The 24,590-nt window shown below is 57.2% G+C and overlaps 1 protein-coding gene across 9 annotated transcripts in view; it reads right to left on the bottom strand.

Moving 5' to 3' along the window:
• The window catches only part of PNPLA7 (patatin like phospholipase domain containing 7), an 85,810-nt gene that overhangs the window by 20,461 nt on the left and 40,759 nt on the right, over positions 1-24,590 (bottom strand). For all 9 annotated transcript variants that reach the window (XR_004053924.1, XR_004053925.1, XM_030919279.1 and 6 more), the window contains exons 17-25: positions 22,068-22,199; positions 21,051-21,174; positions 19,236-19,349; positions 17,473-17,542; positions 8,119-8,268; positions 4,563-4,626; positions 3,911-4,079; positions 2,655-2,837; positions 1,343-1,461 (exon numbers count right to left, since the gene is read on the bottom strand). Coding sequence is in view for 7 of the 9 variants with exons in the window: in XM_030919279.1 (XP_030775139.1) it covers positions 1,343-1,461; positions 2,655-2,837; positions 3,911-4,079; positions 4,563-4,626; positions 8,119-8,268; positions 17,473-17,542; positions 19,236-19,349; positions 21,051-21,174; positions 22,068-22,199 (1,125 nt within the window). In the remaining 2 variants the exon portion in view is untranslated. The remainder of the gene's footprint in view (positions 1-1,342; positions 1,462-2,654; positions 2,838-3,910; positions 4,080-4,562; positions 4,627-8,118; positions 8,269-17,472; positions 17,543-19,235; positions 19,350-21,050; positions 21,175-22,067; positions 22,200-24,590) is intronic.

The raw sequence follows: 24,590 nt of genomic DNA, 5'->3' as shown, positions 1-24,590 counted from the left end.
ACCTCCAAGCTCCTCCCTGGGTAGCAGTGCTGGCACTCCGTGGGAGATGGGAGAGGCTGCCGGAGAGGCCCCACCCCAGCAGGCCAGCCCTGGCCTGGACCCCTGCCTGGGCACCCCTCAGCGACCTCCCTTCATTTGGGGGCAGCGGTAGGAGGCTCTGCCCTGCCCCTTATGCACACCTGGCTCAGCAGAGGGGCACATGCCTGTCCCACCCTCCTTGGGGCTCCCGGGCTCCATCTCGGTTCCAAGTGTATCTATTCAAGGTCAGGAGAAGGTGGTGTCTGATGACAAGGCAGGGGAGGAGTGACCTGGGATTGAAGTCCCTGAAGGACTCAGTTTGGGCAGAGAGCAGATCTTTTTTTTTTTTTTTTTTTTGAGACGGAGTCTCGCTCTGTCGCCTGGGCTGGAGTGCAGTGGCTGGAGCTCAGCTCACTGCAAGCTCCGCCTCCCGGGTTTACGTCATTCTCCTGCCTCAGCCTCCTGAGTAGCTGGGACTACAGGCATCCGCCACCTCGCCTGGCTAGTTTTTTGTATTTTTTAGTAGAGATGGGGTTTCACCGTGTTAGCCAGGATGGTCTCAATCTCCCGACCTCGTGATCCGCCCGCCTCGGCCTCCCAAAGTGCTGGGATTACAGGCTTGAGCCACTGCGCCCGGCCGAGCAGATCATTCTTTATCAAGTATTAGAGTGAAGGAAACTCACCAGACCCCAGGAAAGACCAGCTGAGGAAAGAGCAGAGGTTTCAGAGCAGACGCAAAGGGCCAACAAGCAACCACTTCTTTTTTTGTTTGTTTTGTTTTTTGAGACATAGTCTCGCTCTGTCCCCAGGCTGGAGTGCAATGGCGCAATCTTGGCTCACTGCAACCTCCGCCTCCCACATTCAAGCAATTCTCCTGCCTCAGCCTCCCGAGTAGCTGGGACTACAGGTGCACGCCACCACGCCTAGCTGATTTTTCTATTTTTAGTAGAAACTGGGTTTCGCCATGTTGGCCAGGATGGTCTCAATCTCTTGACCTTGTGGTCTGCCTGCCTCAGCCTCCCAAAGTGCTGGGATTAGAGGTGGGAGCCACCGCGCCCGGCCAAGGAGCCACTTCTAAGCAAAGACAGTCAAAACGAGATACGTCTTCTACTTAACTGGCCATAATAAAACCAGGGCCACTCTGGGTGTCAGTGGGCACACCATGTGCGCTAGGTCTGGACAGGCGGCCTGAGGGTCTCCCTGTCTTCAGGTGACACCCCCTACCCCAGCACCCAGCACCTCCCATCACCTCCCAGCACCCGAGGGGGCGACTGTCACCACACACACAACCGTGAGGAGTGCGTGGGAAGTGGGGGGCACTCACCTTGCTCCCCCTCCCCCAAGCACCAGGGCAATGGCGTTGCCTGTCAGCACCCTCGCCAAGCGGGAGAAGTCTGAGTGTCGGTCGGGGGGCCGCTGGAAGACGCGCTTGTACATCTCCACCTGGGGGAGGAGCCGTCAGGCAGGGCTGGTGCGGGGCCCCACCCTTGGCCGAGACCTCGCATCCTGGCTTGACTGGAGGGAGTTTCCTCCACTTCTAACCCAAACTGACCCCAAATCCTCTCCAGCATGCAGTAGGCCCTGCCTGATAAGACTGATCAGCGCCTCAGTGCCTGGGCTGGGCCCCAGAGACAGAACAGCCACTGCAGGGAGGACACTGGCAGAGGGTACGTGAGCAAGAGAAGTGGGCCTGGGTGGTGGGCCAGAGGGCCTCCTCAGAGCTGTCCCCACTGGGGTCCCCCAATCCTGCAGCAGATGGTGCTTTCAGGGTGCGGGTTCCTGGACAGAGCTGTGGGCTGGGGGCTGTGAAGCACAAGCAGCCTCCAGACACCTCTCACCCTCAAGCCCCAGGGCTGCCTGAGGACACTGGAATTAAAAGTCTCAGGGGCCGGGCGTGGTGGCTCAAGCCTGTAATCCCAGCACTTTGGGAGGCCGAGATGGGCGGATCACCAGGTCAGGAGATCGAGACCATCCTGGCTAAACCAGTGAAACCCCGTCTCTACTAAAAACTACAAAAAACTAGCCGGGCAAGGTGGCGGGCGCCTGTAGTCCCAGCTACTCGGGAGGCTGAGGCAGGAGAATGGCGTAAACCCGGGAGGCGGAGCTTGCAGTGAGCTGAGATCCGGCCACTGCACTCCAGCCCAGGCGACAGAGTGAGACTCCATCTCAAAAAATAAAAAATAAAAACAACAAAGAAAATAAAAGTCTCAGGATCTTCTGCCCAAAGGAGGGAGCAGTGCTAGCCTGAGGACACCCTTGTCGGCTGGATGTGGGGCCTCAGCCTCAGCCCTGAGCAGCCCTGACGTGAGGCCCAGCCCCCAGGGTTTACTGCCCCTCCCCTGACGTCAGGCCAGTCTCCCAGGGTTCGCTGAGCCCCCAGCCCCGTGGCCGCCCTGTGACTGCCCCCACCCTGCTGGCTGCCTCCTAGCTGCAGGGGGTGTCACCTTGCCGTGGCCACAAGAGGCCCAAAGGGCAAGATGAAGGAGACATGAGGCAGGGTCATGTTCACAAGCACAGGAAGGGCCCAGGGAGCGCAGGTGTCAGGAAATCAGGTGGGGAATGTGAAGAAGGCTTCGGACATTCAAGGAAATGAACCACGGAGACACGGGCAGGCCGCCTGGCTCTCCCTGCCTCACCAGCTTGGGCAGGCTCCTCCTGGAGAAGACGCGGCGCGGGCAGCAGAGGTGCAGGTGGCCGGAGCACCAGCTCCGCATGTTCAGCCACTCCACGGTGCGGGCGGGCGACGGGCCCTCCTCCCGGTGCAGCAGGATCAGCTGCTTCTGAGCACGCACAGCTGTGCTCTCCAGCATCCGCTCCAGCTGAAAGGCAGAGCCCACGTGTCTGCCAGCCAGGCGAGCCTGGGACTCGGGGCAGGACGGAGCTGAGGGCAACACAGAGGGTCTGAGGGCAGGACCCCGGGAGCAGCTCCTGGGTTCTGCAAAGCAACTTGGCTGTGGCCTGGTCTTGGCGCTGCCGAAGCTCTGACGGCAGGGGTCCGTCCGTCCACGGTGCCAGGCAAGGTCAGCACGGCAGGAGGGGGCACCTCCTCTTTCTGTTTCTCTAACACTGCCTCATAAACACATACAGCAACCTTTTCAAATGAGGTATTTTGCAAACAAACCCTCACAAGGGAGCATCACTAGCTGCAGAAGAGGAACATACATCAGAGAGGAGGAATTTTTAGCTGCCCCAGGATTAGCCCAGGCAGGCTTGTGATGAGAGCAGAGCAGGGAGCAGAGGAGGGAGACGGAAATGCGAACTGAAGGCAGGAAGCTGGAGAACGCAAACAGGACTGGGCAGTCGTGAGCCCGAGGCCTCGCCTGCAGCAATGGCCAGGTGGAAGGTCCACAGGCAATCGGGTCAGCGATCTGCTGCCATCTGGGAACCTGCAGACACAGCCTGGGGCCGGCATCCCGAAGGTGCCTGCACAAGGCTGTTCCCGTTGGCTGAGGATGCAGAGGCAGAGAGTGAGGCATTCACAAGAGGAAAACTAAGCAGCCAGAAAAAGCAGTGAGGGGAACAGGAACGACGCCGAAACCTAAATGCTGTGGAGAAGAGCAAACTTCAGACGACATAAAATAGGGCACCGTTTATGTAAAATGTTAGACCTGGAAAGGGCTTCCTGTACCGGCTGTAAAAGTGCGAAAGGCGGCCAGAGGCTTTGACTTCACAAGAGGCCATGTGGGGCCCCTGCCCTGCCGGTGCCGGGACCGGGACCGCTGGAGGTCAATACAGCACCATGTTTTTAAAACGCGGTAGCAGATATCTGAGTGTTGGCTCTCATTATCTGTCCTTTTCTGAGTTTGTGCAGTATTTCACTCAAAGGAAAAGAGAAACAGGAGGTTCTGAAGAGAGGGCTCTCCCCAGCTCCACGGGCCCTCCCCGTGCTCACCTCGCCCACCGTGGGCTCCTGGTCACCCAGGCCCACGATGAGGATGCAGTCGGCCTGGCGCACGCAGCGCTGGGTCCAGGGTGTGAGCGTGCCATCTGCCTGGTAGAGCACGATCCTGTGCGTGTCCTCCTGCTGCCCCAGCCAGCTGGACAGCCGGTACTCGTGGACACTGCAGGCCGCAGAGGGAGTACCTCACTACGCCGCAGGGGCCTGGCACTCTCAGTGCGTGTCCCCAGTGGAAAGAGGCAGCAGAGGCCAGCACCAGCCGCTGCCCCTTCCCCTCCCAGCCCAGCACTTCCTGCTATCTCTAGTTCGCAGTGAGTCATTCAGGGCCTAGGTGGTCAAGCACAGGCTGCAGTTAAGCCCAGAGGCTGAGGCTCGCTGCGGGGCAGGCGGGGGAAGGTGAGACCCGGGGCTGCCCAGGCGGGAAGCGTGGGCCAGGGTCTCCTGGGAGGCCCGACAGTGCCCAGCAGGTCACCGCTGCCCAGTGTGTGTTCGGTGAGGGGCATCATGTCATCAGCCCTCACACCCCGGTGTGCCGGACGAGGAGCTGCAGTGCAGATGCCGGACGTGACAGAGTGGGGACACCTCTCAGGGCTGCACTGGGCCGGCTGGGAGGGGGGAGGAGGGAGTCAGGGCTGATGGCACGCACCTGTCCAGGGCAGCAGAGCCGAGGCGCCGTTTTATGTTGTCACTGGTCAGCAGCAGGGTCGGGCCTGAAAACACCACCACCAGTAACGGAGCCTGCCCAGGCCGCCCACCTCCAAGGCTGAGCAAGGCACCAACGCCAAGCAAGGCAGTGAGAGTCTACTCCCCACCCCCAAGGCCCGCTCCCCTTCAGCACAACTGCCAAGCCTTCTTCACCTGCCAGCGCGGAAGGGCCTGTGGCCTGATGCTACCTCCCCTCTGCCCTGAAGGAGGCCTCAGGCAGCCTCTCTGAGCCTCGGTCTCCTCCAGCACGAGGAGCACTGGAATCTCTGTGTCCTGCCATGTGTGCAGGGCAGGGAAGGTTGTGCGATGGGAGATAACATAATTTCCCAAACCCAGATCATCGAGGCGCCAGACACCAAGAGGCCAGGGTCCCCAGTGTCGAGATGCCTGTTCGTATGCATCTTCCACATGGGCACAGCTGTCAGGGCCCTTCTCAACCAGGGGCGCCAGCATCACAGCCACCAGAGGCTTGGGGGAGACTAGCTAAGATGAGGGGCTCAGCCTGAGGGGGTGCTGCTTGGCAGTGCCAGGTGGGAAAGGACCCAGAGCCTCATGTGAGGGAAGCAGAGAGGTCTAATTCTAATTACAAGCTAGAGATCGGCCAAGCGCCGTGGCTCACACCTGTAATCCCAGCACTTTGGGAGGCGACGCGGGCGGACCACGAGGTCAGGAGATCGAGACCATCTTGGCTAACACGGTGAAACCCTGTCTCTACTAAAAATATAAAAAAATCAGCTGGGCATGGTGGCAGGTGCCTGTATGTAGTCCCAGCTACCTGGGAGGCTGAGGCAGGAGAATGGCGTGAACCCGGGAGGTGGAGCTTGCAGTGAGTCGAGATTGCACCACTGCACTCCAGCCTGGGTAACAGAGCGAGACTCCGTCTCAAAAACAAACAAAAAAAACAGCTAGAGATCAGATCAATGTGTCCTGTGCCTTGCCTTAACTGGCAACATTTGTTTCCTGGAGGCACACAAAATAAGGGCCCCTCTGACAACTGAACTGGAATACTCCCTGGACCCAAGGCCCAGCTCTGAGCTCAAAATCCAGCCCAGTGCCGATGGGACACGCAGTAGCTGGAACCTGCTCGCTGCTGTGGGACGTAGCCCGGTGCGACCTCACTGGAAGTCGGCTCGGTGGTTTCTTCTACAACTAAACATACTCTGACCACAGGATCCGGCAATCACGCTTCTTGATGTTTACCCAAAGGAACTGAAAACTTCTGTCCACGCAGAAGCACGCACACAGGTGTTTACAACAGCTTCACTCCTAATTGCCAAACCCTGAACGCTGCCAAGATGCCCTCCAGTAGATGAACAGATAAACTGGTGCGTCCAGGCAGCGGACGATGACTCAGCACCAAAAAGAACTGAGCTCCAGGCCAGAAAAAGGCCAGGAGGAACCTGGGTGCACGTGACTGAGTGGGAGAAGGCCGTCTGCAGAGGCTACACTGTGTGGTTCCATTTCTATCAGTTTCCCAGAATGACGAAATTACAGAGATCGAGAACAGGTCCCTCGCTGCCAACAAACTGGGGTGCTGGGTGACAACGTGGCAGCCACCTGCAGGGTCTCCTCCGTGACAGAGCGGCCCCATGGCCCTGCGTGGGGCAGGTCACAGAAATGGCACCCACGCCACACCGTACCGCACACACCCAGGAGGGCACGGACAGGCTGCTGGGGCCCGAGGGGTCTACAGACGACGTAAATGCCAACGTCCTAGCCTCGATGTTACCCCCTAAGGCGCTGCCCGTGAGGGAGCCCCAGCGAAGGGAACATGGGGTCTCTTTACTATTCTACAATTTCTCCAATCCTATAATTATTTCAAAATAAAGTGGTTTTTTTGTTTGTTTGTTTTGACACGGAGTCTCGCTCTGTTGCCCAGGCTGGAGTGCAATGGCACCATCTCAGCTCACTGCAACCTCCACTTCCCAAGGTCAAGCGATTCTCCTGCCTCAGCCTCCTTCGTAGCTGGGACTACAGGTGCCCACCACCAAGCCCAGCTAATTTTTGTGTTTTTAGTGAGATGGGGTTTCAACATGTTGGCTAGGTCAGTCTCGAACTCCTGACCTCAAGTGATCCTCCCACCTCAGCCTCCCTAAGTTCTGGGATTACAGGCGTGAGCCACTGCGCCTGGCGAAAAAGTGTTTTTTAAACGTAACTAGTTTCTATGAAGCAGTACAGCTCCACTGCACAGCTAGAAGACGTTTTTGGATGCACCCAGAATACTCTGACTGATGTCACTGGAAATGAGTACGATTTTCTGCATATACTGGGAATATGTGTCATGTAATGATGGTCAAGGTCATCAGACAAGGCAATCCATGCTTTACGTGTTTTAAAATTTTGTTTTGAGAGTAACTTTTATTTATTTACTTTTGAGATAGAGTCTTGCTCTGTCACCCAGGCTAGAGTGCAGTGGTGCGATCTCGGCTCACTGCAACCTCTACCTCCTGGGTTCAAGTGATTCTCCTGCCTCAGCCTCCCACGTAGCCAGGATTACAGGTGCCCGCTACCATGCCCGGCTAATTTTTGTATTTCCAGTAGAGATGGGGTTTCACCATGTTGGTCAGGCTGGTCTTGAACTCCTGACCTCAGGTGATCCGCCCGCCTCCGTCTCCCAAAGTGCTGGGATTACAGGCGTGAGCCACCACACCTGGCTGAGAATAACTTTTAAATATTAGATGTTTATAGTAGTATCTTTCTACATTATACATTTTTTGCATTTATTGTTTTCTATTACCAAATGTCTGTATCAGGAGAGAGCATTTTCACATGGTTCTGAAATACTCTTGTCACAATATATTGTTTCATAATAATTATACAACACTCATTGCATTATTATTATTATTATTATTATTATTATTAGAGATGGAGTCTTACTCTGTCGCCCAGGCTGCAGTGCAATAATGTGATCTCAGCTCACTGCAACCTCCACCTCCCGGGTTCAAGTGATTCTCCTGCCTCAGCCTCCCCAGTAGCTGGGATTACAGACGTGCACCACCACGCCCGGCTAATTTTTATATTTCTAGTAGAGATGAGGTTTTACCATGTTGGCCAGGCTGGTCTTGAACTCCTGACCTCTGCCTCCCAAAGTGCTGGAATTACAGGCATGCGCCACCGTGCCCGGCCACATTCATTATTATTGCATTATTTTGCCAAGACAACACTGAAATTTTTAGTATAACCCTAAACCCACAGAAAACTGACTTCCTATTATCATGGTCTCTACAATCACATGGAAACTTGTAAATAAAATGTTGCAAAGATTACAGAATACCTGAATACGGCAGAATTCTGAGTTCTCAGGAAATTCAACTCCTTGTCCCTGAATCCCCAGATTTAACAGCTGCCAGGAATTTGGAAACGCTACCGAACACTGACCCCACCTGAGCCCTGGCCACCCACCACCGCGTCCCCTTGAAGACGGAGGGCAGCCGACACGCCCCCTCCAGCAGGCCTGGAACCCAAGGACGGCTGGAGGCCGGGAGACCCAGGCTTACCGATGGCGCTGAGGGCATGCTCCAGCTCCAGGGCGAAGGCGGTGAGGGGCACTTCCTCTGACACGGGCATCACTGCCACCGTGGACAGGTTGACAGCCGGGTTCCCTGAGTCCCACTTGCTGCCCGCCGTGGGGAACCCAAGCTGGTGGCCTGTGGAGCAAACGACCCACGTCAGCTGGGACAGCCCAGACGCTCGCAGATGCCTCCAGACGCCCTGTGGCCCCCCAGGCTGCCCAAGAGCAACGCAGCAGCACCAGAGGCTGCCTGGGCCTTGTGCCTCCCCAGCCCTTAGGGGCTGCCTGGACTTCATGCCTCCCCCAGCCCTCAGAGGTTCCCTGGGCCTCACACCATCCCCAGCCATGTGGCTGCCCAGGCCTCATGCCTCCTCCAGGCTGGAGGCTGTCTTGGTCTCAGGCCTTCCCCAGCTCTTCCTGATGAGCTGCCAGTCCACACCTGCAAGCACCCCCAGGCCCCCACACAGCAGGCCTGACGAGCACTGGTCCAGGCCCAGGCCCAGGCAGTGGATTCGTCCTGACCCACTGAAGACAGTGGTTCAGGGAGCGACTGAAAGGAACATGAGGCTCGGAGTAAACTAGACAAACTCTCCAGGTGAGGCCTCATCGGAGTAAACTAGACAAACTCTCCAGTGAGGCCTCATCCTCTGAACCAACCCCTCGCAGGGCTTTCCACCACTCACTCCAGGAACAGTAAACAATTCACGGGCTAGAGATCAACAGGTGTGTTTCTCTTGTCTGTTATCTGCAAGGGACTCCAGAAACCAAAGGAGCACAGCGCAGCCCCAGGAAGCCTGGGCCGGGCCCTGGAGCCCCTGGAGACGTCAGTGAGGAGGCCAAGGCAGACCGGGCTTTCCTCTCCCTGAGACTGGAGCCTCCAGGGCCCACCATGGGGGCACACTCAGACAGGCAGGACCCTCTCCCTGGCCCCGACGTGGGCTGAGGGGCCCCTCGGCCAGCACAACGGCAAGGACATGGACTGCGAGTCTGGGAACTTGAGGGTCCCCCGAGGGTCCCAGGTCCTCTTTACTGGAAGCCGCGTGATGAGTGGCATCTCTGCGTCCACGGAAGAGGTTGAGGGGACGGCCTCAACCCTCCCAAGGCCACCGCACCACCAGCCACGCTCCTGCCCACGAGTGTCCCCTGCATCTAGGTGCCATGGACACTCCTCCTCTGCAGCCCCCATGGCCCAGCCCTCCCACAGGCTGTCCCCTGGCCTATGCCTCCCATCCCCGGTGAGGCGACTTCCAAAATCCACCAGACACGCAGGTCCTGATTGGCCACGGTCAGAGTAAGAGGATGAGGCGTGGTCAGGGAAGAGGCCAGGAGAGCAAACCTGAGGACACAGAACAAGGGAGGGCTTGAGGGACACTCCCTGCAGACGGCGGCTAGCAGATGCCTGCAAGCTCCCGGGATGCACACGGCGCCGTGGCAGCACTGAGGGTAAGAGCCTGTGAACAGGGAACATGGCTTGGGGAACCAGCGCACAGCCAGCAACCGTGGTGCTCACAGGAAAACAGCTGATGACGCGCTGCTGGGCAGGGAAGCTGCAGAGTGGTTTATAAATACGATTCCATTATTACATAAATACTCCAGGCCTCCCCAAACGAAAGCACCTGTACCTGTACGCAGGCAGAAACAGATAAATGACGCTGCCCATCCAACATCCCGAATGAGTGTCCAAGACTCACACAGCCCCAGATCTTCCCTCGGACTCAGCCCCCACCTCCGACCCCAGGCTCCCAGCCAACCCACCAACGCTCAGTCCCTGCCCTCAGTCCATCTCATCACCGGGAGCACTGGGCCTCCACCACACAGCCTTGGGGTGGCTTCAGCCGCCTTCTTGAGAGGAGGCTCTGTGCACGGTGGCCAGAACTGACCTTCAATGCCCAAGTCCGCCAGGAGCCTTTTTTGCTTAAAGCCCCCGGTGCCCCTCCCCACTCCGAACAAGCCGAAGTCTGCAGCCTCTGCCCATCTGCCGTCCCTGAGAGCTGCTGGTGACCCCCACACCACAGAGCTCTATCCCTGGCCCCAAGGGTCCTGACCTCCTCAGGGAGGGCTGCCCCACCACCTGCGTGCCCCTGCCCCTCCCCACCCTCTTCTGAGCCATCTCTCTTGCCTTCTCGGTCTAATTTCGTCCCTGACCTAACTCGACTGCAGCTCTAGGAGAGGGATCTTTCCTGACTGGCCTCCTGAGCACGGTGCCAGCTTCCGATGGGGCCCAGTGCCCCCAGCAGGAAAGCCAGGGATGGAGGGTTGGGTGCTGCGCAACGTCTGCCAAGGGCTCAGTGTCCTGTGCTCATCTCTGCCTGGAGGCTGCACAGCCCAGCTGCATCCCCAGCTGTTCACAGACCGCACCCCGCTCTGCCAAGGGCTGTGACGTGCAGCGCTGGAGACGTGCAGAGGCATCTACATGGGCCTCTGGTCAGGATAAGTGCTTGGAGCTGAGCAGCCCAAAATGCAGGCCTGGAGGGCAGGGCTGGCCGTGTGTCGCCGTGGGGCTCATGGACCCCTGGAGGGGACCCCAGCCCTGGAGTAAATACCCAACCAGCAGCACCAGTAAAGGACTCTGCCCTCGGCCTGACGCGTGCAGCTGTCTGTGCAGGAAAAGAACTAGGCGCTGGCGCCTAGCACCACCTGAGCGGCTGTAAGAGGGAGGCACCATGTCTTCATCTCCTGCCTGGGGGCTCGTAGGTCTTTGTGCAGCCTACACAGCCTTTGTGATAAAACTCCACAATGACAGACAAGAAAATGAAGCAAAATAAACCCTCCACACATGTTCTTCCTGGCAGCCTCTGCTCCTCTGGGGAACCAACCACACCGGCACGGAACCCACTGTGCTGGCCACAGAGCCTCCAGTTCTCACCAACCCCAGCTGGCTCCCTGAGAGGCCGTCCCATCCAGCCTCCACCTGCCTGTCAGGGGGGTCTCAGGAGCCCGGGCACCACCACGACCCAGCATGCCCCGCAAGGCGTCCCCAGCATCACCTTCACCGCGTGCATTCAGCCCCCCCGCCGCAGCTGAGCCTCGGCCACACAGGAGGAGCAGGGGATTCGGGCCAGACGATGCTTCTCCGCCTCTAGGCGCTAAGTGGAAGGCATGTGGCTTCTATAATTAGGAGGAAATAACTCCCAGATAGCAAACAAACAATATACACACACGCCAAAGTGCTGCTGAGCAGAGAAAGACGGAGAACCGCCTCCTCGTCCCGAGATTCGGCCTCAACATTGCTCTCGCAGTCTGATGTGGACTTACTGTTCCTGCAGCTTTTCCTTGGGGATCCCCTTCCTCTCGCCTTTCCATGGACTGAGGTGTCACAGTCCTCATTTCAGGCAGAATGGGAGAGGCTATTGCTGGTTCCATATGGCCTTAGCCTTGGGAAAAGGCACTGGTGAGATTCTGGCTCTGGGCCAGAAGGGAGGTGGCGCAGACACAGGCCACCTGACTGTCACCAGTCACGATCAGAGAGGGACACAGCTCAAGGCAGCTCTCACAAGACTCCAAAGGATGGAGAGGAAGGCAGGCTGGCCGGGGACCTCGGACTCATGGAAGAACCACTCGACTCAGGCCAAGAAAGAAGCAGAGTCCACTTCCCAGCCACATGGCTGCCACAGACGGAGGGGTCTGTCACTCCCTCCCCATGGGAGCCGCCTCCAGTGACACTGACTGGCACCAAGCAAGCACCAGCACACGCCCCTCCCAACTAGCACCCCTGTACCAGCAAGCATCTCCCAACTGTCCACCGCCCATACAGGAAACATCTTCACCAACTGTCCACCCCCTGACCAGCAGACATCCCCCCCAACTGTCTACTCACTGACCAGCAAATATCCCCACAAACCGTCTACCCCCTGACCAGCAAACATCCCCCGCAACTGTCCACCCCCTGACCACTGAACATCCCTCCCAACTGTCCACCCCCTGACCAGCAGACGTCCCTCCCAACTGTCCAACCCCTGACCAGCAGACATTGCCCCCAACTGTCTACTCACTGACCAGCAAACATCCCTCCCAACTGTCCACCTTCTGACCAGCAGACATCCCTCCCAAATGTCCATCCCCTGACCAGCAAACATCCCCACACACTGTCCACCCCCGACCAGCAAACATGCCTCCCAACTGTCCACCCCCTGACCAGCAGACATCCCTCCCGACTGTCCACCCCCTGACCAGCAGACATCCCTCCTGACTGTCCACCCCCTGACCAGGAGACACCCCTCCCGACTGTCCACCCCCTGACCAGCAGACATCCCTCCCGACTGTCCACCTCCTGACCAGCAGACATCCCTCCCAACTGTCCACCCCGACCAGCAAACATGCCTCCCAACTGTCCACCTCCTGCAGAGAAAGCAGAAGAGGCCCCACCCCCTGCCAACTAGAGGCAGGAGACCAAGAAAGCCTCCGAATCTGCTCATGAAGACCCAGCCTGTGCCAGAGTCAGGTGTGCGGCTCTGAGAGCTGAAGACGGCACAGAATGCAGCCTTCACACTGGGCCTGGGCAGCACCCAGTAGGCACACCAGGGTCAGTTCACATTCAAACCACACTCTACAAATGTCGGCCAAGACATGCCCTGTGAATACAAGCATACCGACAGCGAAATTGAAGACTTAAATGGGAACCAGAGTCTCATAGTCTAACATGCAAAACATCAGGACTCAAAATCCACAGTGACCAGGACGGGTCCACAGTGACCAGGGTGACCAGGATGGGTCCACAGTGACCAGGCCACATCCACGGTGACCAGGATGGGTCCACAGTGACCAGGGTGACCGGGATGGGTCCACAGGTGACCAGGCCACATCCACAGTGATCAGGACGGGTCCACAGTGACCAGGGTGCCCAGGACGGGTCCACAGTGACCAGGGTGACCGGGACGGGTCCACAGTGACCAGGCCACATCCACAGTGATCAGGACGGGTCCACAGTGACCAGGGTGCCCAGGACGGGTCCACAGTGACCAGGCCACATCCACGGTGACCAGGACGGGTCCACAGTGACCAGGGTGACCGGGACGGGTCCACAGTGACCAGGCCACATCCACAGTGACCAGGACGGGTCCACAGTGACCAGGGTGCCTGGGACGGGTCCACAGTGACCAGGCCACATCCACGGTGACCGGGACGGGTCCACAGTGACCAGGCCACATCCACGGTGACCGGGACGGGTCCACAGTGACCAGGCCACATCCACGGTGACTGGGACGGGTCCACAGTGACCAGAGTGCCCAGGACGGGTCCATAGTGACCAGGCCACATCCATGGTGACCGGGACGCCAAGAGCAAGGAGACTCTGAACCAGAGCAGCAGAAACAGTCCACAGATAAAAATGACCGCATGTCACGGGCGGAATTATTTCTCCAGGACAATAAAGCCGTTATTACCACCTAGAACCAGCAATCCTGAACACTCCCGAAACAAAGACAAAGAGAGAACGTCCTAGCAAAGAAACGGGAGGCCTACAGAAGAACCGAAACACAATGACAGAAACATTTTTTAAAATTCTGATAGGCCTCAAAGCAGAATCGAGATGACAAAAAGCCAAAGATCCTGAAGATAGATCAAAAGAAACAATTCCACCTTAACATCAGAGAGAGAGAGAAAGATTTAAAACATGAACAGTGCCCTGGAGACCTTGAGGGCAATAATGCGAGGTCTAACACTTGCGTCACTTTATTTCCAGAAGAGGTGGAGGCGTCCACAGGTGAAAGAATCGTTTGAAGACATACAGACTGAACCCTTCCAAAATGTGTTAAAAGCTATAAACCTATGGGTCCAAGACGAAGAAACCCCAAACAGGATACATCCAAAGTATTCATGCTCAGACACTTCCAAATCACATTTCTAAAAACTAAAGACAGAGAAAAACATCTTTGTGTGTGTGTGTGTGTTTTGAGGCAGGGTCTTGCTCTGTTGCCCAGGCTGGACTGTGGCGGTATGATCGTAGCTCACTGCAACCTGGAACTCTGAGGCCCAAATGATCCTCCCACCTCAACCCCCTGAGTAGCTGGGACGACAGGTGTGTGCTAACATGCCTGGATCATTTTTCAAATTTTATTCATAGAGACAGGGTCTCACTATGTTGCTCAAGTTGGTCTTGAACTCCTGGGCTCAAATAATCCTCCTGTCTCAGCCTCCCAAAGTGTTGGGATGAGGTGTGAGCCACTGTGCCTGGTCAAAAAAGTTTTGAACACAGCTAGAGAAAAATGATGCATTACCTACTGGAGAACATCTGAATACCTGGATCTTTCATTAGAAGTAACAGAGGCCAGCCAGGTGCAGTGGCTCACGCCTTTAATCCCAGCACTTTGGGAGGCCGAGGTGGGTGGATCACGAGGTCAGGAGATCAGGACCATCCTGGCTAACCCGGTGAAACCCCGTCTCTACTAAAAAATACAAAAAACTAGCTGGGCGAGGTGGCGGGCGCCTATAGTCCCAGCTACTCGGGAGGCTGAGGCAGGAGAATGGCGTAAACCCAGGAGGCGGAGCTTGCAGTGAGCTGAGATCCGGCCACTGCACTCCAGCCTGGGCAACAGAGCGAGACTCCACCTCAAAAAAAAAAAAAAAAAAAAAAAAAAAAAAAAGCAACAGAGATCATGAGGAAGTGGCACAAAATTTTAAAAGCGCTGAAATACTTTGTATTTCTGCCAAACCAGAATTAAAACATCCAGCAAAAGCACCCTTCAGGATGAGGGCAATGCAGAGACATTCTCAGATTCTCTGATGAGGGAAAGCAAGCGGATCTGTGGCCATCAGACCTTCTCTGAAAGAACTGCTAACCACGATTCTGCAACAGCAAAGAGAGGAGCCCAGAAGGAAACCCAAGACGCTGCAAATAAAAGAAGAGGAGGAGGACAGTGACTCTGGGTGAGCATCACGGACTATTCTCCTCCCTAAGTTTTAAAGAAGAGGAGGAGGAGGACGGTGACTCTGGGTGAGCATCACGGACTATTCTCCTAAGTTTTAAAGAAGAGGAGGAGGAGGACGGTGACACTGGGTGAGCATCACGGACTATTCTCCTCCCAAGTTTTAAAGAAGAAGACGAGGAGGACGGTGACTCTGGGTGAGCATCACGGACTATTCTCCTCCCTAAGTTTTAAAGAAGAGGAGGAGGAGGATGGTGACTCTGGGTGAGCATCACGGACTATTCTCCTCCCAAGTTTTAAAGAAGAAGAGGAGGAGGACGGTGACTCTGGGTGAGCATCACGGACTATTCTCCTCCCTAAGTTTTAAAGAAGAGGAGGAGGAGGACGGTGACTCTGGGTGAGCATCACAGACTATTCTCCTCCCTAAGTTTTAAAGAAGATGAGGAGGAGGAGGACGGTGACTCTGGGTGAGCATCACGGACTATTCTCCTCCCAAGTTTTAAAGAAGAAGAGGAGGAGGACAGTGACTCTGGGTGAGCATCATGGACTATTCTCCCAAGTTTTAAAAATTACGTTTGATGGCTGAAAGTGAAAGTTGTAGCCCTGTGTTTTTGGGGGGTGGGGTTCAGTGCACACGGAGGTAATAGTTAAGACAACTACCTCATAAACGGGGAAGGATGAAGTGACTGAACAACGGTGAGTTCTCCATGTCCCACTGAAAGTGATGGGATGCAGCTGTCAGGAGACAAGGAAAGCTAGGTGTGGACACTGCAATTGCTAGAGTGACCACTGAAAATACCATTTGAAAAGACTTCATGGAAACCACAGTTGATAATTAGAATGGAATACTCAAAAAACCTCAAGTGACCTAAAAGAAGACAGAAAAGCTGGGCGCAGAGGCTCACAGCTCTGGTCTCAGTGACTCAGGAGGCTGAGGGGGGAGGATCACTTGGGCCCAGGAGTTAGAGGCTGCAGGGAGCTATGACTGTACTTGTGACTAGCCACTGCACTCCAACCTAGACAAAACAGTGAGACCCCATCTCTAAAATAAAAAGAAAAGAGAAAATACAGTAGTGCTTAACAACAGTGGGGGATGTGAGAACAGAAAAAACAATAAAATGGAAGACGTAAATCCCAACAAAATAATTACACTACGTATCTACGGTATAAACACACAAAAGATAAAGATTGTCAGAAGGGATGAAAAATACATGATCCAACCAGACACCTTCTACAAGAAACTCACTTAAAATTCATGGTGTAGGTGAGCACAGAGTGAAGAGTCACATTACGTGTTAGACAGTGTCCCCCAAAATTCATGTCCACCCAGAATCGCAAGATGTGACCTTATTTGGAAACAATTTTGCAGAGGGTCTCAGATGAAGATGGGACCACCCTAGAGTGGGGCTCACACTTCGCTGCCTCTGTGTAGCCCTCTGTGCATCCATTTGCTTCTTGGACAGATGTTCAACACTGTGCACACGTCACTGTGTGAACACAGGCGCAGGCTCCTGCTCCCAGTCAGCTCACACACCGGGACCAGAGGCAGGTGACAGGTCATGCAATGTATCGGGGTGACAAGCGCAGAGGAGGAAAAGGAAGTGGAAAGGGAGCTGCGAGTGCTGGGTGGATGGGGAGGCCGGGGAGGCTGTGATGAGATGGAGATGCAGGACACACGGCAGCAGCCAGGCTCTCCTGAGGGCTCCAGGCAGAAAGCAGCAGGCACAGAGGTGGGAGGCAGGAGACAGGAGCTCCCAGAATGGCAAGGGGGTCTGGGGTCAAATGCTGTCTGCCAGAGATAAATGGTCAGAGTCCTCAAGTATGTGGGACCCGGTGAGAGAGGACAGCCTGAGAGCTAACAGTGGCTCCGGAAAAAGCACACCTCAGAACTAGGAAGGGATGAATACACTGGAGCAGAAAAAACTAAATTCCCAACACTCTAGAACGGTCTCTCGCTTTCCACGCTTAGCACAGGAGAGAGCACTCTCCACTCCACGGGGCACTGACTGAGCTCTGTTCCACCAATATCGTTTCCGGAGGTTTCACCCTGTTTCCTTTTTCCAATCAGCTGACGAAAATAGGAGGGAGATATATCACATTTCATCTTTCACTTATAGCAGAGCTTTCCTCCAGTGCTGCCCACGTGGAGACACAGTTTGACAAAATTACTGGGCTCAGGTGGGTGGGGCTCTGAGGTGGGTGGGGGCATGGGTGGGCGGGGCTCTGATGTGGGTGGGGCCTGTGTGGGCAGGGCTCCAGGGGGTGGGTGGGACCATGGGTGAGTGAGACTCCAGCACAGGGCAGGGCCATGGGCTGGGTGGGTGGGGCCCCACGATAGGGCAGGGCCATGGGCTGAGTGGGCGGGGCTCCAGGATGTGGTGGGGCCATGGGCTGGGTGGGCGGGGCTCCAGGACAGGGCAGGGCTGTGGGCTGGGTGGGGGCTCCCAGGAGGCTCTGGGTTGGGGGAGGTGACCCACCTGTCACAGGTCCCTGCTGGAGGCTGCCCAGGATCTTCTCACCCAAGAGATGAATCAGCCGAGTCACCACCTGCAGGCAGACACACATTTTAAACCGAGAAACGCTGGGAACCAAAGACAGTGATGCTCAGCAACAGCGAGACTCAGCAAATGGCACTGGATCTGCTTTTCAAAACCTCCATGAACTGAGTTGCACAGGCCATGGCTGTCCAGGCCTAGGAGCCTTCATGATGCCCAGGAAAGCCATGCGGCGCCTTCCCGGTTGCCAGGCCAGCAGGCACAAGGGGTATGTCCCCTGTGACCATGAGCCCAGGCCAGCCTCACTCTCACTTCAGGGCAGGCAGACAACTCCAGGGGAAGCCACCCATGACCCTGAAGGCAGGACAAGGGCAGGCTGGCAGGCTTCTCTGGAACTGAGGGCTCATTGTGGCCATTGCTCCTGGGTGCCAACCCCGCTTCAGGGCACGGTTGGGGACATTCGTCCCGACTGGACCAAACGGTCCCCACACCAAGGGTCGCTGGCTTGCAGGGACCCTGCCCAGGGGCTGACTACAGCAAAGCTGGCCCCACAACAGTGGACTCACTGGCTCCACCCATACTGTCCCCCAGAAGCTGCTGGTTGGATGGAGCCCTGCAGCGGCCTCTAAAGGGTGGGCCAGGGCTCCTGCTCTGAGGAGCTCATGAAGACAAGGCGTGCCCTGCAGGCCAGGACAAAGCAGATGGAGGAGTGGCCTGGCTCCCTGCTGCTCCTAGCAACTGTGGCTGCCGCCCCAGAGCCTGCCAGCCCTGTGAGCTGCACTCACACGCTCCACCAGGCTCTCCTGGTCCATAAATGGGCAACTGTAGCAAGCGCCAGGACCCAAGAGCTGCGGGCGGGAGAACCAGGACCCAGAGCTGCAGGTGGGAGAACCAGGGCCCAGGAACTGTGGGTGGGAGAAGCGCTACCTGAGGGGAGGCGGTGGAGGGAGGGCAGTGATGGCCTCCCAGGGTGAGCCCCAGGGATGGTGAGAGACACTGGCCGTAGAAGGCCCTGCAACATGCTGGGGGCCACACCTGCACCCCCTTTCCATTCGTTCTAGAATGAAGAACTTCTTGGGATCCGTGTGCTGGCTGCTGACGAACAGCCGCAGACCTGCCCTTCAGGCCCCTCGGCTGGTCCTTCCTGGGCGCTCTCCTCACCACTGACCCTGCACTTGCAAGCAGCCTGCCCTGTCCTCCTCCAGATCTCAGAGCCAGAGTCGCTTCCCTTTCCTCTGCAGTACCCACGTCACTCACAAGTAGAGAGCACGAAGAAGGCAGCTGTGCGACTGTCCTGGGAAGCAGCCCGGGCACCTCTCCAGTTTTCCTGCCCACCGTTCCTGGCCCCCACCCAGCTGGGCTCTGATCTTCCCCTCCTTCAGACTGCCCCTCCAAGTCGTTTTCCATCCACGTGTACGTGGACCGAATGACCACCACAACTCAGGGCACAGCTTGGGACATGGCCTGTGCCACCCTCACCTGCACCACCGTCACCCACGCCTTTACCAGCTCCATATCCTTACCTGTGCCTTGCCCTCACCTGCTGGGCGCCCTCACTTGTGCCACCTTCACCAGCTCCACCCCCTCACCTGCTCTGCACCCTCACTTGCTCCATGCCCTCACCTGTGCTCTGCCCTCATCCGCACCCTCATCCGCTCCGGCCTCACCCGCTCTGCCCTCACCCACTACGCTCTCACCTGTTCCGTGCCCTCATCTGCTCTGCGCCCTACCTGCGCCATCCTCACCTGTGGGTACCTGCGTTTGATGGACGTGAGGGCTCCTGCCGGCAGCTTGGCCAGTTCTGAGTCCCGAACGGCATGCACCGTGGTCGCCCGGGCCTGGTGGGTCAGCGTCTCCACCTGAGGAGAGGAGCCGGCTGCTGGGGCCGCGGGCTTGGGAGGGCCGAGCCAGCTGGGCCTGTCCCTGACGGCCTCTGGTGCCGGCCGGAGCCACACATGGCCCCGGCATGCAGAAAGCAAGGGAGGAGCCCAAGGCTCCCGCACACCCTCCACACCGCAAGGCGGAGGCAGTCAGTGAGTGCTGGCATGTGGCATGTTGTCAGAACCACTGGAACATGCCAGAAGCCAAAGGTGCTCCCCGCAACCCAGGCAAGTCACAGACACAGGCATCAGACACCACAGGCTGGAACAAGGGCAGTCTCACCTCTCCCGAAGAAATAAATGCCTTTGGAGAACAGCCTTTTATTTATGTATTTATTTTTTTGAGACGGAGTCTCGTTGCTCTGTTACCCAGGCTGGAGTGCCGTGGCGCGATCTTAGCTCACTGCAAGCTCCACCTCCTGGGTTCATGCCATTCTCCTGCCTCAGCCTCCTGTGTAGCTGGGACTACAGGCGCCCGCCACCACACCCAGCTATTTTTTTTTTGTATTTTTAGTAGAGACAGGGTTTCACCATGTTAGCCAGGATGGTCTCGATCCCCTGACCTCGTGATCTGCCCACCTCGGCCTCCCACAGTGCTGGGATTACAGGTGTGAGCCACTATGCCCGGCCTGGAAAAAACCTCTTTTTAAGATGTGTCCCTCAGAACCTGCGGGAGCCCGGCCATCTGACACTGAGGCCTCCCTGCCGGCATCTGGCCAGGTGTATGAGCCTTCACCCGGTGGATGGATGAAGACCGGCCTGGCCAAGATGGTGAAACCCTGTCTCTACTAAAAATACAAAAAATTAGCTGGGTGTGGTGGCGGGCGCCTGTAATCCCAGCTACTTCGGAGGCTGAGGCAGAGAACTGCTTGAACCCAGGAGGTGGAGGTTGCAGTGCATGAGACCATGCCACTGCACTACAGCCTGGGCGATAGAGTGAGACTCTGTCTCAAAAAAAAAAAAAAAAAAAAAAAAAAAAAAAAAAAAAATTAACACAGGCTAGGAGTGGTGGCTTACGCCTGTAATGCTAATACTTTGGGAGGCTGAAGTGGGTGAATCACTTGAGGTCGGGAGTTCAAGACCAGCCTGATCAACATGGAGAAACCCCGTTTCTACTGAAAACACAAAATTAGCCTGGCGTGGTGGCGGGCGCCTTTAATCCCAGCTACTCAGGAGGCTGAGGCAGGAGAATCGCTTGAACTCAGGAGGCGGAGGTTGCGGTGAGCCAAAATCATGCCATTGTACTCCAGCCTGAGCAACAAGAGTGAAATTCCGTCTCAAACAAACAAAACAAACAAACAAAAAAACTTAACACAAATCGGCAGAAGCCCCAGGCCGCGGCACCTTCGAGCTGGGCAGCCCCGACTCGCTCAGGATGCAGGGGCCTGCTGTGCTAGATGGCCCCAGGAGGCCCAGACCGGTTGTAGCTGCCACCATACTTCAAGAGACACCCAGAGGCAAGTGGGCCAGTGCACCCAGATGCCAGGATAGGTACCAGGAGCCCCCAGCAGAGGCAGAGCCTGGGACTCACAGCAAAGCAGCCACAGGGCATCACTCCTGCTGTCCACTCCCAGGGCTTTTGCTCCCCTGAGAAACTGGCCAGGCCACACCCAGGCCAGAACCCAGGACGCCCTGGGAGGGATGGAGGTCAGGGAGGCAGGAGCAGGGCCCAGCACCTACCACACCAACAAGGTCTCCTCGGCCGTACTCCCCGGCCAGGCGCTTCTTCCCGTCGTCCTTCCGGATCACAGAGCGCAGTCGGCCGCTGAGCATGATGTACGTGCAGTCAGACTTGTCCCCCTGCCTGCGGGAGACACAGAGGCCCTGCAGCCCTGAACCCCCAGCCCCTGCCTGCGGGAGACACAGAGGCCCTGCAGCGCTGGACCCCCAGCCCCTGCCTGCGGGAGATACAGAGGCCCTGCAGCCCTGGACCCCCAGCCTCAGCCCCCAAACCCAGCTTCCCAACAGCAGACAGACTCAGGATGGAGAAAAAGAAAACTGCAGGCTTCTCACTATCTTATTTTTGTTTTGAAAAACCTATTTTTTATTTTAAAATATTTATGTTAACAGGCATGGGTTGTTTTAAATGAATAAATATTCTACAATTTTCTTGGTTTTAATTATTATTTTTTGAGATGGAGTCTCGCTTTGTCACCCAGGCTGAACTGCAATGGCATCATCTTGGCTCACTGCAACCTCCACTTCCCAGGTTCATGCGATTCTCCTGCCTCAGCCTCCTGAGTAGCTGGGATTATAGGCACGTGCCACCACGTCCAGCTAATTTTTGTATTTTTAATAGAGATGGTTTCACCCATGTTGGCAAGGCTGGTCTCAAACTCCTGACCTTGTGATCCACCTGCCTCGGCCTCCCAAAGTGCTGGATGACAGGCATGAGCGACCGCACCTGGCCAGTGGAGTGCTTTTAAAGGGATGGTGGGGGCTTGAATATATTGACACAGAGAGATGCTCGTGGAACATTGGCTGTGTCCAAGCGTGTGTGGGTGTCACGAAATCCAGGAGGCCATGAAGCGTGTTTCCGAGCTAAACTGGGGTGGGGCTGGGGAAATCCAGCCTGCTGTGTGTGGTTTCCATGGTAACTTCCATGTGTGGTTTCCATGGTTACCGTGCTTTGCCCACCCCCGAATCCTGCACGCCAGGGCAGCGTGGACGCCGAGTGTGTGGCACCCACGGCCTCACCTGTATATCGCTCGTCCGGCCTCCACCTCCACCCAGTCCAGGGCAAAGTCGATTTGCCGCACGAAGGACGACAGCCTCTTCACCACGGTATGCGCCATGCCCAGGACGACGGTCGGCTGCTTCCGCATGATTCTGCCAGGCAGCCCAGAGTCACTCCCACCCATCCCTCCAGCCCTACCCTTCACCCAGGGCCACAGTGCTCGGGAGTGGATGAGACCCACCACCCCCACCCCCCACTGAGGGCAGAGACCACTGGCGGGGGCTGGGATGGGGCATGCCCTGGTCAGCTGCCTGCCCCAGGGCACAGCACTGCCCACCACGTGCCTGGTGGCCAGCACTGTTAAGGAGCTGTTAAGGGTGTCCCCTCCTGGCACACCCGTGAGTGCCCCTTGGGCACGGGCCCTGTGTCAGGCTGCGGTCCTGGCAGGGGACTGCACATGCCACCAGGAGGTGCATAATGCACACTTGGGCCACGACTGTGGCTGGCAGTGAGTGCCATGAAGGGCACCGGCAGAGGCAGAGGCTGAGAGACCACATGGGGCCTCGAGAGCACAGGGGCTCTCCTGGGTGGGTGAAGGGTGGCTGGGGCCTCTGATGCGGGGAACATTGTCTTCTCCCCAGTGGTCGTGTGTGGACAGACTGCGGAGGGTGAGGGCTGCAGCAGGGACGTGCACAGTGGCTCTGGGCGATGGCAAGGTGGGACGTGTGGCAACCTGCACCAGGCATGAGAGTGACGCTGGGCGACTCCAGGCCTAGCCCGAGCCATAGGCAGGTGGAGCTGCCATTTCCTCACAAGGCAAAAGCAGGAGGAAGAGCAAACGCAGAATCAGGATCCACTTTGCACAGGAGGTGGGGGAAGCCCCTTTGATGCCAGGGAGTTGGCAAGACAGCGGCTGGGTGAGGGCTTGAAGGGCATGAGTGTGGCATTTACAGTCCTGGGGGTGGAGGAGGAGCCCCGGGACGCTGGCTGGGGTGATGGCTGCAAGGCACACCACGCACGGACACACATAGACATACACAGGCACATGGAGACACACATGGACACATGCAGACACGTAGACACAGACACGTAGACACACAGACACATGCAGATACACATAGACACACGGAGACATGCATGGACACATGCAGAGACACAGACACACGGAGACACGCACGGACACACGCAGACACACACAGACACACGCAGGCACATGGAGACACACACACAGACACGCAGACATGTAGACAGACACAGACACATGCACAGACACATGGAGACATGCATGGACACACACAGACACACGGAGACACACACGGACACACGCAGACACACAGACACGCAGGCACACGGAGACACAGACACATGCACAGACACATGCAGATACAGACACATGGAGACATGCACGGACACACACAGACACACGGAGACACACATGGACACACGCAGACACGCAGACACACAGACACACGCAGGCACACGGAGACACACGCAGACACGCACACGGAGACACACATGGACACATGCACACACGCAGACACAGACACATCCAGACACACAGAGACACACACAGACACACACAGACACACAGCACGGGGGACTGAGCTGCATTAAGGGGGGGCCAAGGGCCCTGAGCTCTGCCCTGGGTGGTTCCTGTCCCTGCTCTTTGCCATCCGTCCTGAGCATCTATCTCCCTGGCGCCGCCGACATGGAGCAGCTGGGGACGCTCAGGAGGGAGACAGGTCCAGCTCCACCCAGGGTCCCCTGCTGGTGGAGGGACCGGGACTTGGAGCCTCAGTCTCCCCATCCACATGCTGTGGTTTCAGGGCACCCAGCATCGGGACCCGACTGGAGCCACTCAGGCCAGGCCGGGAAGACAGAGGCCATGCAGAAAGCCCTTCCCAACAGTGCCAGGGCCCCGCTGCCCCCACCCCTGTCCCTTGCCCTGCTCGGGGTCCCCAGGCTGAAGCAGAGCTTGGCGCGGTGCTGTTTGCTGGATTACAGGTGTGGGCCGCTGCGCCCAGCCGACCCGCTTTCTTCAGCTGCTGCGGTTTCACTGACCTTCAGGCTCCTGACCGCTCCCCCTGCCCAACCACTCAGGCAGAAGAGCTCTGAGATCCCAGCAGATATCTGGCCTACGGGGGTGCAGAGGCCCTTCCAGAAAACACACACACAACGGCTCAAGCCGCCAGAGGTGAGAGCTGGGATTAAACCAAACCCCAGGCTCCAGGAGATTCTGGACCTGACAGAGCAGAACGCCCAGCACCGTGGATGGGAAGACGTGGCGGCTCTGCCAGGCAGCCCACAGGTGGGCTGAGGGCAGCTCCGGGCCTGGAGGGGCCGAATCTGAAACTCATGGGCTGGGCTCAAGTGGACAGATGTCTCCAGCCCAGAGCCTGGAAGGCGACACAGGCACATTCTGCCCCAAGAAGGGACACACATCAGTGGGGCTCCTGCCCCTGAGCCAGAGCCGCGTCCTCACCCACTGCCTTGCCCTTCCACCTCCACATCACTAGCTCCTGACACAACAGCCCAGGCTGCAG

This window comes from Rhinopithecus roxellana, chromosome 16, assembly GCF_007565055.1.
Source record: "Rhinopithecus roxellana isolate Shanxi Qingling chromosome 16, ASM756505v1, whole genome shotgun sequence".
In the NCBI taxonomy this organism is placed as follows: Eukaryota; Metazoa; Chordata; class Mammalia; order Primates; family Cercopithecidae; genus Rhinopithecus; species Rhinopithecus roxellana.
The sequence above is the reverse complement of the archived record's forward strand: the minus strand, read 5'-3'. Positions and strand labels throughout refer to the sequence as shown.